Source organism: Rhodamnia argentea, chromosome 2 (assembly GCF_020921035.1).
Source record: "Rhodamnia argentea isolate NSW1041297 chromosome 2, ASM2092103v1, whole genome shotgun sequence".
Classification (NCBI taxonomy): domain Eukaryota; kingdom Viridiplantae; phylum Streptophyta; class Magnoliopsida; order Myrtales; family Myrtaceae; genus Rhodamnia; species Rhodamnia argentea.
The window spans coordinates 19,091,582-19,110,391 of NC_063151.1; the positions used below are offsets into that span (position 1 = coordinate 19,091,582).

Genomic DNA, 18,810 nt, shown 5'->3' on the forward strand with positions numbered 1-18,810 from the left:
GGATGCCAAATGCTCTGACATGATTCCCAATGTGTATCTCAAGGAAATCGAGCAACTTCAGCATAGTTCTTGCAGCATAACATATCATATGAATTCTAACAAGTGTGCGTGTATTCAGGGATGGATGATAGGCACATCTAGATGGCTTGCAAATGTTGACTTGAAGTCAACCAAGGCACACAAAATATTAGAAGTCTCCTACTTCGGAAAATAAACCGAAGACTGATGATCAAGCCTGATTGATTAGTGGCCATTGTCATTGGTAAATATCACTAGACTAAAAATAGTTTAATCAGTCAAAATCATTTTGTAGTTGATTGATAAACCTGCTCATCGCTGAGAGACGACGTTGCAAGGAATGTATGTATTAGTTAAAAACTAGTTATATTTTGATGTGAATACTCTCTAAGAGGAAAATTAACTTTCAGCCAATTAATAGTTGATAATTTCACGATGTGATTAATGACTTTCATATGAAACTTAGGTGAGTGATTATCCTAAGTAGTGAACTCGAAGTGCTGCTCTCGTGAAAAAGGACTATACTAAGTCCGTCTTTTGAGGTAGTAAGTTTTCACCATGGAAATAGGTGTGTGCATTTTAATGACCAATAATTTTGTCAAGATGCAAAGAAACTTTACTTTCAAACTTTTAAATTCATTAACTTCTCCATATTAATGGTGTTGCGGAAACAAGCAAGCGAATAAGAAAATAGACAAAATAAGAAAATAAACAGGAATTAGATTTATGTGGTTTAGTCGGTGTGACCCAAGTTCCCGAGGAGAACAACACATGATTCTGCTATAGATCAAGCGATACAATGGAGAATACAATCACACTTGAGTCAATTTGATGCACATAGAGATGGCGAACTCGGAATGGGCTGAATTTTGGTCAACTGCATGGAAACGGGCCGTTGATCAAAACTCACCGCTTTGCTATGACTAACGTCGTTTTTTCGCGTTTCAGAATTGTTTATATAGGTTTTTAGGCATTTTTCGTAATTCCAGTGGCGTTTTCATAATTTTGTGTTTCTTATTGAAATTAAGGTTAACACCATATAAAAGGGTGTTTAAGACTTCTAGTGGAGGCGGACTTTTGAGATTCTATCAATTTTGGTAATCGCAATTGAGAGAACGATTTATTCCTCTTTTGAGATAAGTACACCATGAGTGCCATAACTTGAGTACGACATTCACTTGAGTGCCATAACTTTCAAAACGTTCACTTATGTGCCATGTCTTTAAAAAATCGTTCATTACTTCGACATGGCACTTAAGTGAACGATTTTTTCGGCGAGCTACATCAGCTTTCCGGCGTACCACGTCATCTTTCCGGCGAGCCACGTCAGCTTTTTGGGGAGTCATGTCGGCTTTTCCGGCGTCTACGTCGGCATGGCACTCAAGTGAATGATTTTTTAAAGTTATGGCACTTAAGTGAATGTTTTGAAAGTTATGGCACTCAAGTGAACGCCGTACAAAAGTTATGACACTTCTAGTGTACTTTTCCCTTCCTCTTTTTTATTTCAATTTTCCGTTTAGCCAATTTCTATTGCGTTGCGGCATTATTTGGTATCGAGCACAAGGTTGCCTTAAAACAATAGCTGAACAGATTCGCAGTGGTCGTGGACTGCGGGGTCGTATTGGTCGGGGACGTGGAGTCGTTCCTGAAGTAGATGAACAACCGCGTCAAAGAGACCTGCGTAACATAGAAATTGAAGAGCGAGGAAGGCAAATCCAAGATTTGGAACGACAAATTGCGCGAGCAAGGTTGGGCGTTCAATCTGAAGAAGGAGTGGAATCTGAGGATTCATCCGATGATGAAGAGGAGGACGTCAATCCTTTCGGGGTTACGAACTAGAGACGAAATCGGGGAGTACGACCTAGAAATCAGCCCCATTTTCATAATTTCTTGCTAAAGATCGATGTTCCCGAGTTTGCAGGTAAGGCTTATCCTGATGAGTTTATTGATTGGTTGCCTACGATCAAGAGGATCTTTGATATTAAAGGTCCGACTAAAGAGCAGAAAGTTAAATTAGGGGCTATAAGGCTACGGAAACATGCTTCGATATGGTGGGAGCATGTGAAGAAGTAGCGTGCTAGAAAGGGAAAATCGAAGGTAGATCGTTGGGATAAGATAAAGAAATTGTTGCAAAGAAAATTTCTGCCTGCTCATTACAGGTAGGAGGCGTTTATTGAATATCACAATGTTAAGCAGCGAGGTTTAACAAACAAACAATATACCGATGAGTTTGATTGTTTGCGGATGCGTTGTGATATGCTTGAGGAAGATGAGCAAATAATTGCTTGTTATTTGGCGGGGCTTTGGACTGAAATTTTTGATGTTGTCCAATTACAGCAGTATTGGACCAATGAGGATGCGTATAGATTGGCCTTGAAGGTGGAGGCGCAGTGTAAAAGGAAGGGTAGTAGTTCGAGATTTCAAAGTCGGTGGTCGGGCAAAGAATTTCAAGGAAAAGCGGGGAGTTCTTCAACCAATTCGACACCCGTAGTAGTTAAGGGTGTGAGTTCTAAACCCGCATCCAAGGAGGGCTATAGTAGTGCTGGAACTAGTAGGGGAGGAGCTGCAGCTAAGCGGTGTTACAAGTGTCGGGAACTCGGGCATTTCACTGCTAATTGTTTGAATCAATAGATTGTGACACTTGTGGATAATTCAGTCTTTGATGAAGGTCTAGTCTATGATGAATTTGATGGAGAACAAGAGGATGTGGATCCAGTTCGGGAAGAGATTATCTATTCTGATTCTAGTGAGTCCCTAGTCATTAGAAAAATTTTAAATGTTACTATGGGGAAAGATGACTCGTGGCTTAGGCATAATATTTTTCATACTAAGTGCACTAGCGGAGGAAAAGCATGCAACATGATAATAGATAAAGGGAGTTGCGAGAATGTGGTGTCCACTACCATGGTGGAGAAGTTGGGGCTGAAAACAGAAGATCATCCTCAACCATACAAGCTGTCGTGGCTTAAGAAAGTGAACGAGGTGAAGGTGAGCAAGAGTTGTCTTGTCTAATTTTCGATTAGAAAAAGTATGCTGATGAGCTGTGGTGTGATATGGTCCCAATGGATGCTTGTTATATTCTGTTGGGGAGGCCCTAGCGGTTTGATAGAAAGACACAACATGATGGCTTTAGAAATACGTACACCTTCAAGAAGGATGGCCAAACCATTACCCTAGGTCCTTCGGATTTGAGAAAGAAGGTGAAGAATAATTTGCTATCCAGATTAGAGTTTTAGGAAGAGGCGGTGAACGTGCTTGAGCTTTTTTCCATTGTGGTGATGTTGCGACCCTCTCGAGATTCTCTCGAGTGTGAGGGCTAATGGGTCGTCTTTCCGACCCAGCTGCATGTGGACCTTCGGATGCGGGCTCCTCCCAAGGCCCATTACCCAAATCTCAACGGAGGATAATGTGGTTGATTTTTAGTGCGGTCTAGTGATATATGCTATGTGTGCATGCCTCGGAATCACCACTAATCATTTCTTGGACGGTATGATTGGAAAACTCTATCGAATAGTCGGGAGCTTCTATTCGATTCTACGAGAACCAGAGAAGTGGGTTCGGGGATTTAGTTACGCCAACATTCAGAGTTGACACCCTTTCGGTACCTAAGTTGACTAAATTTTCTAACCTCGAGATTTCATGCATATGAGTGGGGTATGAATCCTAAATCTAGGAGTTCATGCAAATGGGAATAACTACCCTAGCAAACATAATCAATAAAGAAAGTGTGCAAATCAAGGAATCGGATCATGAGGATAAATCGCATCAAATTAGCATGTCACTCCTAGTAGAACCCTATTGGCTTAGACAACATCCAATTAAGGTTCATAGGGTAAACAGAAGTGATTTGGACATGATTTGCTCATGAGGGGAAAAATCGTAATTTTTGAGAAAATCTGAGACAATTGACCTAAAAGGGAAAAATTGTCATTTTGGACGAGATCCGGAGTGAAAAGCGTCGAAAATAAGATTTACCATCCACCTGACCCAAACCCTTATTTTGAGCAATTTTCACGACTTATTGGAATATCAAAGACGATTTACCCTTTGAAGGGTAAAATCGTCATTTCAAGAAAAGATGAGATTCGAAAACCCAAACAAAAGGATTAGTCACCTAACCCGACCCAAACCCTCATTTTGACATTTTCTTAAATCTCGAAAATTTTTGGGAACGATTTACCCCTAAAGGGTATAATCGTCATTTCAAGAAACGATGAGATTCGAAAACCCAAACAAAAGGATTAGTCACCTAACCCGACCCAAACCCTCATTTTGACATTTTCTTAAATCTCGAAAATTTTTGGGAACGATTTACCCCTAAAGGGTATAATCGTCATTTCGAGAATATCGGAAGGAGAAATCTCAAAAATATAATTGGCTAGTTGATCGTGGCCATTTCTCAATTTTTGAGAATTTCTGAAATTTTTTAGGAAGTTTTCCAAGAACTTTTTCCTTTTTTTTTTATTTTGAAATTTATACCACACATATTCATATGCGTAACTCACATAAACCACCGGCAGGAAACTCGTTCTTCCGATCTTAGGGTATGAACAGAAAATAAATTGCTGAAAGTAAATTTACATACCACCAGTAACAAGCTAGGCCTTCTTGATTCTGGGGTATGAACAAAAAGTAGATTGCTAAAAGTAAATTTACAAACCATCAATAGGAGACTTGGCCTTCCTAATTCTGGGATATAAACAAAAAATGAATTGCTGAAAGTAAATTTACAAACCACTAGTAGGAGGCTCGGCCGTCCCGATTTTGGGATATAAACAGAAAGTAGATTGCTGAAACTAAATTTACAAACCACCAGCGGGAGGCTCGTCCTTCCCGATACTAGGATATGAGTAGAAAATAAATTGCAGAAAGTAAAAAAAAAAAAAAGGCTTTAAACACCACATATGGTAAAACCTGCCGATTGTGGGTCTTGTAAGGAAAAATATTTAACACCATGGTTGGTGGGTCGTCGTCGTCCAGCTGCCTGTGGATGTCGGATGCGGACCCCTCCTAAAGGCCCGCTAATGGCTACTCCTTGGAACTCGCAAAGCATTTTTCTTTTTTAAGCCAAAAAATATACACGTGCACAAGCTGAAATTTTCGCCAAAAAACTAGCACTTTTCGGCACGCGATTCACTAGAGACCACTTCCAATTGATCTATCACACATAATAGCAATGTTAGATCCTCAAATGACATGAAAATAGAGAGTGATTACCTATGAATCAAGGCTGAACAGTGGCTAGACAGCAGCAAGAAAATTGACGGATAGTAGGCCGAAACGGGTAGCAAGAGGCACAACTTCAGAGGCTTGGACAAGAAGCTCTAAACATCGGATCGACGTACCATCGGTTGCTAGTGATAGATCCTTGAATGCTGAACGTCGTGGTACTTGGCACGAGTCGATCGAAACACAGATAGCAACGCAAGATAAATTGGTGTGAAACTGCTCCAGGCTGCCGACGGGATTGGAACTCCGGATAATCACCTCTTTATCTCACGAAAATTATCTCAAGAACTATCCAATTTTCTCCTCCCCAAAAGAAAAAAACTCCTTCTCTCAAGAACTCTCCCTATTTTATAACCAAATTTCTCCATCCTCCCTTCTTCATCTACCATTCTTATCTACCATTCTCATCTCCCATTCTTATCTACCATTCTCACCTATCCTTCTTTTGGCTATTTGCAAAATAGACCCTCAAACTTTAAGTATTTACACTCGGTCCCTGAAGTTCTAAGTATTTGTAATCCAGTCCCTGAGAAAATATTTCTTTCAAGTCCAAACTTTTTTAGTGCATTTTTCACCTCATGTCTAGTCCAAACGCCCGTCAAATTAAGCTCAAATGCTCTGCTGGTCCAATTGTATGCCAATGCAATACATGAATGCCAGAAATAAACATGAAAAATTTGATTTGATTATTTTTGTTTAGAACTAAAAGTAGCTCTAATTTTTTATGCAGAAAATGACTGAAAAAGATTAGTCAAAATTTATGTGTCAACAGGTGATGGAGTAGAATTTTGACAGGTTCGAAATTCCTACACAAGTTCTACTCTTACTTGAGGAGTTTGCTGATGTTGTATCGGAAGAGATGCCATCCGGGATGCCGACCATGAGAGACGCTCAACATTGTATTGATTTCATTCCAAAAGCTGTTATTCCTAATAAGGCAACTTACGGAATGATTCCTAAGGAGCATGAGGAGCTAGAGAGACAAGTGCATGAGCTGTTAGAGAAATACACAGTCTAGAAGAGCATAAGTCCCTATGCAGCACCGACCTTGTTGGTTCCTAAGAAAGATGGGTCGTGGAGAATATGCATAGATAGCCGAGCTGTCAACAAAATCACAATCGAGTATTGATTTCCTATCCCACGATTTGATAATTTGATTAGTCAGTTACATGGGGTGAATATCTTTTCGAAGATAGACTTAAGGAGTGGTTATCATCATATTAGGATGCGACACGAAGATGAGTGGAAGACGGCATTTAAGACTAGAGATGGTCTATATGAATGGATGGTGATACCCTTTGGGTTGTCTAACGCGCAAAGCACTTTTATGAGGCTCATAATCAAGTTTTTCATCCTTTTATTGACCAATTTGTTGTCGTTTATTTCGATGATATTTTGATTTAAAGTGCTTTGATTGAGCAACACTTGCAGCACTTGAGAAGAGTATTTGAGGCCTTAAAGGAGCAGAACTTGTATGTCAACACTACGAAGTGTCACTTTTTAACCGATCATGTGAGCCTTTTAGGTTATATTTTGTCGAAGGATTGCATTCAAATGGATCCTGTTAAGATCGAGGCTATTACGAATTGGGAGACTCCAAAGAATAATTATGAGGTATGCAGCTTTCATGGGTTAGCGTCCTTTTAGCGGAGGTTTATTAGGGATTTTAGCACCATTATTGCGCCTCTTATGGATTGTCCGAAGGGAGGCAGATTTGTATGGACCAAAGAGGCGGATGCTGCATTTTAGTTGTTGAAGAAAAATGTGACTGAAGCCCTAGTTTTAGTGCTTCTAGATTTTAGTGAGGTTTTTGAGGTGCATTGTGACTCCTCGGGCATTGGTATTGGGGGCGTCCCGAGCTAGAAAAAATAAACCTGTGGCATTCTTCGGTGAGAAGTTGAACGAATCGAAAAGAAGGTATTCGACTTATGACAAGGAATTTTACGCCATAGTGAGGAGCTTGGAGCATTGGAAGCACTACCTTATTTTGAGGGAATTTATTCCGTATTGTGATCATGAGGCCTTGAAGTACATTAATGGGCAGCATAAACTGAATGCTAGGCATGCAAAGTGGGTAGAGTTTCTTCGGGTTTTCGGTTTGACTATTAAACATAAGGCGGGAGTACTGAATAAGGTAGCAAATGCATTGAGCAGAAGACATTCTCTGCTATCTAAGATACATGTGAGAGTTTTGGGCTTTGATTCTTTTAAGGATTTATATGTTGATGATCTTTATTTTGGAGATATTTGGAGTAAGTGCAAAATAGGGCCCTTTCAACAGTTTCTGATTGAGGAGGGCTTTCTTTTCAAAGGCAGCAGGTTGTGTATCCCTTAGTGTTCTTTGAGAGAATCCATTATTGCTGAGAGTCATGTAGGAGGTCTAGCTAGGCACTTTGGACTGGATAAGACGATGGCCTTGTTGTGTGAACAATTTTATTAGCCCCGAATGGAGTGTGATATGACTCGGTTTGTAGAGCGGTGCGGGGTATGTCATGTGGTAAAAACCAGAGATACCAATGCTGGTTTATATATGCCTCTACCTGTCCCGGTTGCACCATGGGAGGATGTTAGCCTTGATTTCGTCTTGGGATTGACAAGAACACAGCGGAATAAAGATTCCATAATGGTGGTTGTCGATAGATTTTCGAAGATGGCGCACTTTATTCCATGTAACAAGACCTTTGATGCTTTACAAGTCTCTTTATTGTTTTTGCAAGAGATTGTTAAGTTACATGGAGTTCCCAAATCCATGACCTCAAATCGTGATGTGAAGTTTGTGAGTCACTTTTGGCGCAGTCTTTGGAGGCACATGGGAACCAGATTGTAGTTTAGTTCCTCTCATCATTCCCCAGTTGATGGGTAGACCGAAGTTGTCAACCGAAGCTTGGGAAACTTTCTGCGAAGTTTGGTTGGAGATAGCCGTGGCAATGGGGCTTAGTGTTACCTTAGGCGGAATTTGCCTACAACAGGTTCTGGAATCAAACTACGGGCAAGAGTCCTTTCAAGATAGTCTATGGGCATAATCTAATTACTACCCTAGATCTCACGCCATTGCCGGTTCACAAGTAGTTCGGTTTAGATGCAGATGAGCATGCCAAGCAAATCAAAGAACTCTATTCATAGGTTCATAACCGGATCATCAAGCGTAACATGAAGTATAAGCAGCAGGTTGATAAGTGCGGGAAAAGAGTCGTCTTCAAAAGGGGTGATCTAGTGTGGACTCACCTTAGAAAAGAGCGTTTTCCAGCTAGCAGGTTTGGTAAATTGCAACCTAGAGCCGATGGACCATTCAGAGTTCTTGAGCGAATTAATGACAATGCTTATAAGATTGAGCTGCCGGGTGAGTACAATGTATTCGGGACTTTTAATGTGGCAGATTTGTCACCTTATCATGCAGATGAGGAAGAACCCGAGGAGATTGATGTCAATGAAGACGAAGTAGATTCGACGGTGAATCTTTTCCTAGCGGGGGAGGATGATGCACTCAGAGTTGGCGAACTTAGAATGGGCTGAATTTTGGTTGGTCGCATAGAAACGGGCCGCTGATTAGAACTCATTGCTTTACCGTGGCCGATGTCATTTTTTTGCATTTCGGAGTCGTTTAGATGGGTTTTTAGGCATTTTTCGTAATTCTAGTAGTGTTTTCATAATTTTATGTTTCTTATTAAAATTAGGGTTAATACCGTATAAAAGGGTGTTTAAGACATTTAGTGGAGGTAGACTTTTGAGATTCTATCAATTTTGGTAATCGCAATTGAGAGAACAATTTGTTCCTCTTTTGCATTCCAATTTTCTATTTAGCCAATTTCTATTGCGTTTCGGCATTACAATTAAACACTCTCGGTATTTCCCAATCCCACGTACATCAAATAACTTACTCTACCATTTACCTTCATAATTTTTATCGGAAAAACCTCTCAATCTCACAAAAGAATTCGCGAATTTCAATGGACATCAACATTCTCTAATTGCTTCAAGGTGTAATTCATGAGGAAGCAAGCTCTTGGACGATCTTCAAAATGAAGACACTTTTCATATAGGCTAAAGAACACTAGAAGTGCCAAAACTTGTGTACGGCGCTCACTTTAGTGCCAAAACTTTCAAAACGATCACTTAAGTGCCAACTTTTTTAAAAAACGATCACTTCGGTGCCAACTTCAATTTCAGCTGACGTGGCTTACCGAAAATCCGACACGTGCTTTTTTTATTAATATTTGAGCCGACGTGGCTCGGTAGAGTTGACACTAAAGTGATCGTTTTTAAAAAAAGTTGGCACTTAAGTGATCGTTTTGAAAGTTTTGGCACCGAATTGATCGTTTTTCAAAAATTTTAGCACTTAAGTGATTGTTTTGAAAGTTTTAGCACTGAAGTAAGCGCCGTACACAAGTTTTGGCACTTGTAGTGTACTTAAGCCTTTTCATATATATCCTAGAGTTGGATTTAAAACAAGAAACCTATTGAAACTAGCTAACAACTTAAATAGGAAATCAACTCTAATTAAGAAAACTATTCAAACTAGAAAAGTTTTCTTTCGGGCTCAAACTCGAGATATAATTTAACAAATGATCACAATTATTTAGAGAAATAAGTTTGAGCATATTGGTAGGTGGTATTAAATGTTTATGTGGTTTGTAATTTCTACCTTTGAAAGTTGTTTATTTATGTGATTAAAGAATCTCCAGTTAAATAAGTGACTATTGATATTAAGTATTATGCAAAAGTCATTAGGTGCTTTCCAAACAAACTGATTTAATAAATTTACCAATATGCATGACATTAGCATACCATATAAGTAGCAGTGCTTAAGAATTTATGATAATAGTACAAATTATTCTTGAACATTGGCTTAATGTGCAATATCATCCTTAAACTTTTAATTTATGCAACGAGGTCCCCTGAATTTTGGCCTAATGTGCAATGTTGTCTCCAAACTTTAATTTTTGCAATATGTCCCATAAACTATTGGTAGATATTCGATGTGGTCTAGGGACTACATGAAAATGTTAATTAGTTTAGGAATCACATTGAACATTGAACTAAACTTCATTGACGACATTGTACATTAGATAAAGAAATTACCAAAAAAGTCATAAACCTACCACATTTGTGCCAATTCAATCCCAATCCCTTCGATTTGTCAATTTAACTTTTCGGCTAATTTGGAGGAAATCGGCGACATGGCGATCTAGTCAGACCGGGTCGTCCCACGTGGCACGGGTGACACCGATATGTACAATTTTTGTAATGTAAAAACAAATCGAAATTTTTTCTTTTTTCATTTCTCTTTGTTCTGTTTTCCTTATTTTCTTCTGCAGTTGTTAGCCTCGGCAATCCAGCAGAGGTCGCCGATCGTTGGCAATGGCTAGGGCCATGACAATTGGTGGTATCCGAATTGCCACGTTAGTGATCTTCGATCAAAATTAGCTGGAAGAGCGGCATTGGCAAATCATCAAAAAGTATATGATTAAATTGGCAAACTGTCAAAATATTTGGGACTTAATTGATACAATTTAAAGGTTTATGACTAAATTGTCATAAGTTCAATAGATTTAGGATTAAATTGGCCAAATTAAAATGCTTGTGACTGAATTGGCACAAGTGTAATAAGTTTATCACTCTTTTGCTAATTTTTCCCACATTGAACCAAATTCCAAGAGCACATAGAACAAATTAGAGTAGAGTTGACATTGCACATTGAATCAAAGTTTAGGGATCATTATCGTCGTTTTTCCTTAGAATCTTCACTTGTACCCCTAGAAAGATTTAATACACATCATTCAAAAAAATTGTCAAAAAATTCCTAAACCTTTTACACTTCTACCAATTCAGTCTTCAACATTTTAAGTTTATCGATTCAATCCTAAACCTTTGCACCTTTTTTCAATTCAGTCCTCGCCGAATTGGGCGAGTGCCGGGCCCACCGGCCCTGGCAAGGGCACCCCTCACAAGCCCGGGCAAGACGACCCTCGCTAGGGATGCTCTTGCTTGAGGCTGATGGAGGGAAAAAATAGAAAAACAAAAGAAGAAACAGAAAAAGTAAAAAATAAATAGAAATATTTGAAAAAATATTAAAATGTTGTTTAAAATAAGACCACGTCAATTATTTCCGATCAATAGAACTGAATCGGCAAATTTAAAAGATTTAGAATTGAATTGGTAAAAGTGCAAATGGTTTGGCCCCTCTCACCTAATGACTTTAACGTTGCATTGGATGAAGGCAGATTCTACGTCTCCCAAACAAAATCTGAAACCATGGATTGAAACGCAAGTGGGTAATGAACACTTTCTGACGCAACTCAGAAACAAGGCCATGACCTTTCGTTATCCTGAAAGGAACATAACTTGAACTTCCGTTGCGTCTGGGAAAAGTGGCTGCCGATTAAGATGCAGCATTGAATTGAAGCATCCATGCAGCAATGGAAGCACAGCCCGACCGATGAACAAGTAGGTTAGCGGTGGCTGTACTACTAAGATTAAGAAGCACATCCTGCAAGTATTTCTTGGTCAATGATGCTCGAGATGCATCTGGGGATAGATTTTCTTATGTATTTATTGTCCTCAAAGCTGTGCCATGGGAAAGAAGGGTTAGCTAGTAAACTTGACTTCATGTCAAGATAAACATGACGGTATAATCAGTACAAGAATAAACGAAGGTCATCTCATTCTTATCTGGTGGGACAAGACAAGGCTTCGAGAGAATCTTTAACCAAGTATTACATATAAAAGCCGACTTAAACGGCAACTTAGACAAATATGAAATTGGATTTTGAGTAGGAGAGGCAATGTTTTGGTAGGGAAACGCACACCATCCAGCGTGCGAAGTTGCGTTAAAGACTAAATAATGTTATAGTATCCATGAATTTCTAAGGACCGTAAAGGTCAACTCATGGTCTTAATGCATAAACCTTTAAATATTGATGAAAGGAAGGACCTCCTCCATCCTTCATTCTTAAGTATGCCTCTCAAACTGGATGCTGGCATAAATCCACTTCTGCCCTCTTGTTACTATTTGCGCAAATTTCCTTGCATCTACCAAGTATCGCACTTTGGTCCGCTCAATATCAATCTCATCATCATCATAGTCATCAGAATCACTGTGAAGCGAACTTCTGATTCTGCGGTCCACCTCCAAGCTTGAGGGACAGTTGAGGAATCTATCCAGCGGGAGGTCCATGATACGTTTGTCTGTTTGGCGCTTGTTTTAAGGGACAAAAGATTGGTTAGCTCTTTCCCACTTCCTCTGGAGAAAAATCCGGCAAATCTTCAGATGAAAATGGTTTCTCCAGGAGATTCGGCTTCCCCTGAAATTACTTCTCCCAAAAGTCCCAATTCCAAGTAATCCATCCGGCCAGTCAGTGAACTCTTCTCTTGGTTCTAGTCTCACCTAATCTGAAACGTTAAGGTTTAACAAGACATTATATTTCGCCAATGCAAGAGACGACAAGAAATTCATGTATATCTACGTCGATTTGGCATACTCTCAACAAAACCAAGTGTTCTCTAGAAGTGGAATAGATCCTTGAAAATATAAACAACGTGGATTGGAAAACTAGGTACCTTTGTATCTCCGGTAGATTTTTGCGATGCACCTGATGAGTTAAGAATCATCCATTAGAAAGACATGTGAAAATAGAGCTTACAGTTAAGGGTTGCTGAAACTTCATAGGCTGTACGAGTAGACTCTTTTCCTGTCTGGTGTTGAGCATGTTCTGCATCCAGCTGAAGAGCTGCAATCGACCAAAACCAATGGCTGACGTGAAAAGTCGATTGACCAATGAATGCTTTTGGTGTATTTGTGTGTGAGAGAACAGAGTGTGAATTCGAAGTAAAATTTATGGCCGCAACGGGTATTTTTACCTTCATCTTGAGTCAGAGGATCGTGAAGCGTCTGGGATGGAGGCAGTGAAGGTGACTGATTTATACATAGGATTAGGAAATGTGGCTCAAATGGCCGATCCAGGCGTTGAAAAGCGGAGACAATTTGTGGATGCTTGATAGAGCTAAACAAGACTTATTTGTATGTTAGTCGTGGGATGTGGGGCCTCAAAGCTCTCGTCCATGGTAGGGAAGGATGACCACTGGAGTTAGAAACCAAGGATTGTCGCTCCAGAGAAGCCAAAGGTTATAAGTATCTTGCGTTACTTCGTAAATCATCAGGACGATTTTGACCGTCTGTCCCTCGATACTATGTGGGCAGAAGCAGCTATTGGCGAATGGGAATGGCAAAACGCGGCCCCTAGTCCGAGCGCATTAACAACCTAGGAGGTGAAAGCAGGTTCTGCACTGCAAGTCTAGCCAGTCAATAGATGAATAGCAGACTCGATACTCTTCTAGTCTTCTGTCGCTCTTCAGAACGGCACACTACTTTCCGATCACCGCGTCGCCCCCCCTTCTCCAATAAAGTGCCGGCTTGCACTGCAAGTTTAACCTTTTGTTTAGCCACCTTAATGTCCCTCTCACCTGATCAATACACAGTCCCAGCCGTCCTTTTCTTTTCTTTTTATGGTCCTTTTCATTTTCTTTCATGATAATCACCGGCATCCGAAAAGATGGGTCTATTCGGAACGAAGAGAAGCAGTATTAAAAAAGAATGTCTCAAGGAAATAGAGCAACTTCACAGTGTAGTTCTTGCAGCACATCGTATGATCATATGAAGATGACGATGAGACATCGGCAGTGCTGTCGCGATAGACCAGTGAAGCCCATGAGGTATTGTCGACAAGTCAGTTTTAGTCATTAGCTGGAATCGGCAGCCAAATGAGGCAGCCGTTTTCGATATGGGCCAGTCCATGAAAGTAAGAGCCAACTGAAGGAATGTTGCTTACTGTGGTATCAACATGAAGGATGAAGAAGAGTTAGAGTTGAAGCCAAACCACTACACAGATAAAGAGCGGTTATCAGATTACGCCCCAAAGTTCCAGAGAATCCCGTCCTAGAATCTTGGGGCAGTTAGGATTCAGAATAACAACTGCCAGTGTCGGTTAACTCTCGTGTTTGGCTATAAATAGCCGAGAGAACTTCATTCGTAGGGATGCGCAATCAATAGCACTCATCAATTTATTCAGCAATTTATTTTATCAATTCTTTACCGGCAAATCTTTATCATTTATTTTAGGGTTAATATCACGTAAACCCTCAAATTGATACACCTATAAAAAATTTACCTCAAACTAATTTTTTGACTAACAACAGCTTAATCAGTTAAAACTCATTTTAAGTTGATTGATCAACCTGCTCATCAGTTTAGAGGCAACATCGTATGGCTTGTATGTATGTATTAGTAACCAGTTACATTTCAATGTGAATTAACTTTGGGCCGATTAATAGTTGATAATCTCTCAACGCAACTAATAACTTCCATACGATAAATTAGTTCTCCACGCAACTAATAGCTTCCATACGAGAAATTAGTTAAGTGTATATACTCGGTCTGAACTTAGAGTCTTGGTTTGGCAAAAAAGAATTGTGCTAAGTTAGTCTCTTACCATAGGGACTTTTCACCGAGGAATGTAGGCGTAGGCGTATGAAATTATCAAGGACTACTAGATCTGTCATGTTGAAAAATAGCTTTACTTCCATACTCTTTAAATTCAGTAACTTCTCCATGCTAATAATCAAAATTTATTCGGAGAAGTAAGTTTAAGCATACTGCTGTCAAAAGTTGCTTATTTATGTGTTAATGAATCCCCTTTGAAATAAGTGACAATCAATATATCTATGATAAGTTTTATGCAGATGCCATTTAAGTGTTTTTCCGTAAATAAGGCGATTTAGTAACTTCACCAGCATGCGAAAATAAAAGTAAGGACAGTAGTAAACTTCAGAAGTATCAGTACAGAATAATGTGCACTTGCACCCCAAGAAAAATCCAATACACTCAAGTTACACCATTCTATTACAGCATTCTTGGATAATTCCTGCTACGCGCATCAACAGTTAATACGTGTTCTCGAATTACCACATGCCAAAATGCTGAATCCAGAAGCTATACATCCTCATTCACCCACCAGAACAACCGTATCGTCTATCGCTGACTAAGCATTGTTTGAGGAGCAGAGATCAAGTCATGACATTGGATTATTTCGAAACAAAGCCATGGCGAGCCATTCCCAGTCAATCTGCAAAAACCAAGCTCTCTTTTGAATAAGATTTCCAATAATAGATTGCAATTTCTCTTGATAAGCATCATACCAATGAAAAGAACCAAAAAAAAAAAAAAAAAAAGCGAGACAATTTATATTGGATTCAATTCAAACATAAGTCTAAGTAAAGCAACAGTACTCAAGAATGTGTGTGCACCATATGGAGAATCATGATCAACTATCGTTTTGAGGAAAAAAGAATGATCCATCCTCTTCAGTTGTAGATTTTACCTGTCCGCTGCCGTTTGCTTTAACAACCCCAAAGGCATAACAGCTAAACATAAACTGTTGGTAGTTCATCTTCTCCATGTAAACCCAATGCAAACAGTTTCTTCCTAATCTGTTGCAGCTGATTTGCAATTCCGCTAATGCTCATCCGTCTTCCAAGCTCACTATATGAACAAGCAACTCCGATATTATACACCATAACCAAACACTCTTGAAATATGCCATCGCTTTTGAAATGCCAATGCTGGGGATCACAGATGCCTAAATGTCTCTCTCTTTCTTGAAGCAGAATGTTGTCTGTAATTTCGAATACTCGTCCAGGCAAAGCTTTCGCGACGAAACTATGAAGAGTCAAATTGTCTCTGAATGTATCATCGGTGGGACTCAACCCCGTGAACATCTCCAGTAAGAGAATGCCGTAGCTATAGACGTCCCCTTCTCTTGAAACCTCGCATTGTTGTGCATATTCTGCCACACATTTAGATCATAGTGCAAGTTAAATTTGAGTGTGGATCTTCAAATCAGAATGTAATGTGCCTAAGACTATAAGAGTTACATTATCTACCAAACTTCACATAGAGAGAGAGAGAGAGAGAGAGAGAGAGAGAGAGAGAGAACCTGGTGGAGCATAACCAATCGTCCCTCTAAGACCCATTGAGCTCATCTGATTAACTACGGTATCAAGGGATGATCCAAGAAGGAGTTTCGCTAATCCAAAGTCGCCAACATGTGCGACCATCTCCCTGTCTAAGAGGATATTACTTGGTTTTAGGTCACAATGAACAATGGGGATGTGGCAATGATGATGAAGATATTCCAATGCAGAAGCAACATCAATAGCTATATTTATCCTCCGAATGAAATTCAACTTTTTAGGGAGTTCATTTCTGCCGGATGTTGCGTTTGGGTGTAGCCATCTCTCCAGGCTTCCATTTTCCATGAATTGATAGACTAAGGCCTTGAAATCATTTCCTTGATAATCACTACCCGAGCAAACTGTTAGTATCTTCAAGAGATTTCGATGTTTGATGTTCTTTAATGCCTCGCACTCCACTATGAAACTCTTCAGGGCACCATAACGGGCTAAATGAAGCACCTTCACAGCAACATCAATTCCATTGTCCTCGAGTACTCCTCTATAAATAGAACCAAAGCTTCCAGCACCGATCAAATTTGTTGAAGAAAACCCATTTGTTGCTTTTAGGAGTGCTCCATATGACATGTTCGGTTGTGAGTCATTTATCGAACTTGAAGCTGGTTCATTTACTTTCTTCTTTAACAAACGAACATATAGAAAAGTCACAATAAGAGCTATTCCGAGAACTCCGAAAATAATAGAAGTAGACAATATAGCTATATTTATCTTTGTGCTCTTGGATCTTTTGGAGATGCAGTTGGGGAGGTGAAATTCTGGCAATCCGCCGCTGAGCTCATTGTTCCCAACAATGGAAGTTCTAGTAGCATTCTTAAAGACTCCTTCATGTGGCAGCATGCCTCCAAACTTGTTGTACGACAAATTCAAAAGTTTCAAGGAGCGAAATACAGCTAAAAATTCTGGAATCTGACCTGACAAATTGTTGCGTGAAAGATCTAGCACTTCAATACCTCCTAACGATCTCATTGATTGAGGAATGGACCCATGGAAGAAGTTTCCCCCCATTCTGAGTGATGTCAATGAAGTGCAATGACCTAAACTACTGGGGATTTCACCTACCAACAAATTGTCTGAGATGTCCAAAGAAGTCAAAGCTCTCAAGTTGCCAACATCTGTGGGTAGAATCCCGGTTAGACGATTACGGGACAAGTTCGGAACAATCGCTAATGACGAGAGACCTATAAGTTGTGGGGGTATGAAACCACTCAGATTGTTATTAGATAAATCAAGCAGATCAAGAGACAGGCAGTTTGATAGATGTCCAGGGATTTGCCCATGAAAGTTGTTTCCCCCAAGATATAGTTCAATTAACTTGGTTAGATTTCCCAAAGAAGATGGGATAGTTCCTCCCAAGTTGTTATCATTTAATCGGAGGATTGCTACGTCTTGTAGAGCACCCAAATTTGAGGGGACAACACCAGAAAGCTGGTTGGAACCCATACTCAAATATCTCAGGTTGATAAAATTCCCTATTTCTTTTACAATCTCACCAGATACTTGATTCTCGCCCAAAGAAAGTTGGGTGATATTGGTGGATAAATTACCTATGCATTTGGGTAACACCCCACCAAACTTGTTCCCAGCAACATCCACCACGTCCAAGTCGGTGCTATTAGTTAACGAGCATAGAAAGCTCAAGTCTTCAGGTTTTCCGCTTCCAAGCCGATTAGCATCTATTCGCAACCTACGAAGCTTATACAAATTTTCCAGTGAAGGAACTTTTCCGGAAAATCTGTTATAATTAAGTTGAAGCATGCCTAGCTTTGTGCAATTCGATATCCATAGAGGAATCGGCCCCTCAAGTTGGTTCAAACCAATGCCAAAAAATTCAAGATCCGGGAGTTTGAGGCCTATGCCTACAGGAAGAGTCCCATGTATCCTATTGTTTCCAGCATCAAAATTAGCGAGCAAAGAGAGATTGAGTAACGACGGTGGAATTGTACCTGACAATCTGTTTCCTCCAACGCCAATCCCTTTCAAGTTCGTCAGGTGGCCTAGAACTTGGGGAATGCTCCCACCCAAGTTGTTTCCGGATAAATAGAGGATCTCCAATGAGGATAAGTTGACAATGGAAGAAGGCACACTCCCAGTTAGATTGTTCCAACCCAAGTCGAACACTCGTAGTTTCGGCGTTGAACCGAGCTCTCCAGGAATTTCTCCAGTTAGTTCGTTAAACCCAAGTCTGAGGGCGACCAAGTCTGAGCAACCCGACATGTTTTTGGGAATTTCACCAACTAACGAATTGTTGTCCAATCGTAGGATACGCAGGCGGCGCAACCGGTTGAGTTGTAGGGGGATTTCTTGATTGAAGCTGTTGTTTTGTAGCAACATCTCCCTTAAGAAGCTGAGGTTTCCAATATGAGGAGAGATTGATCCGGAGAGACCTTGTGATCCCAAGTCCAAGACTGTGACCCTCCGGTGCCTGCGGCCGCACGTAATGCCATGCCACTGGCAAAACCCGATGCTATTGTTCCATGAGTTGAGCACACCGAAAGAATCTACCGGTATGCTAGCCTTAAATGCGAGCAGTGCGAGTCT

General features: G+C 40.1%; 1 protein-coding gene across 2 annotated transcripts in view; it reads right to left on the bottom strand.

Annotated features, from left to right (window-relative positions):
• LOC115739559 (probable LRR receptor-like serine/threonine-protein kinase At3g47570) overlaps nt 1-18,810 on the bottom strand; it is an 83,680-nt gene that overhangs the window by 5,129 nt on the left and 59,741 nt on the right. The window contains exons 2-3 of one of the 2 annotated variants that reach the window (XM_048274502.1): nt 15,621-16,085; nt 15,044-15,365 (exon numbers count right to left, since the gene is read on the bottom strand). In XM_048274502.1, the coding sequence (XP_048130459.1) occupies nt 15,664-16,085 (422 nt within the window). In that variant the 3' untranslated portion in view covers nt 15,044-15,365; nt 15,621-15,663. Of the gene's footprint in view, nt 1-15,043; nt 15,366-15,620; nt 16,086-18,810 lie in introns of those variants that run through there. The other variant, XM_048274501.1, reaches the window with a different exon arrangement.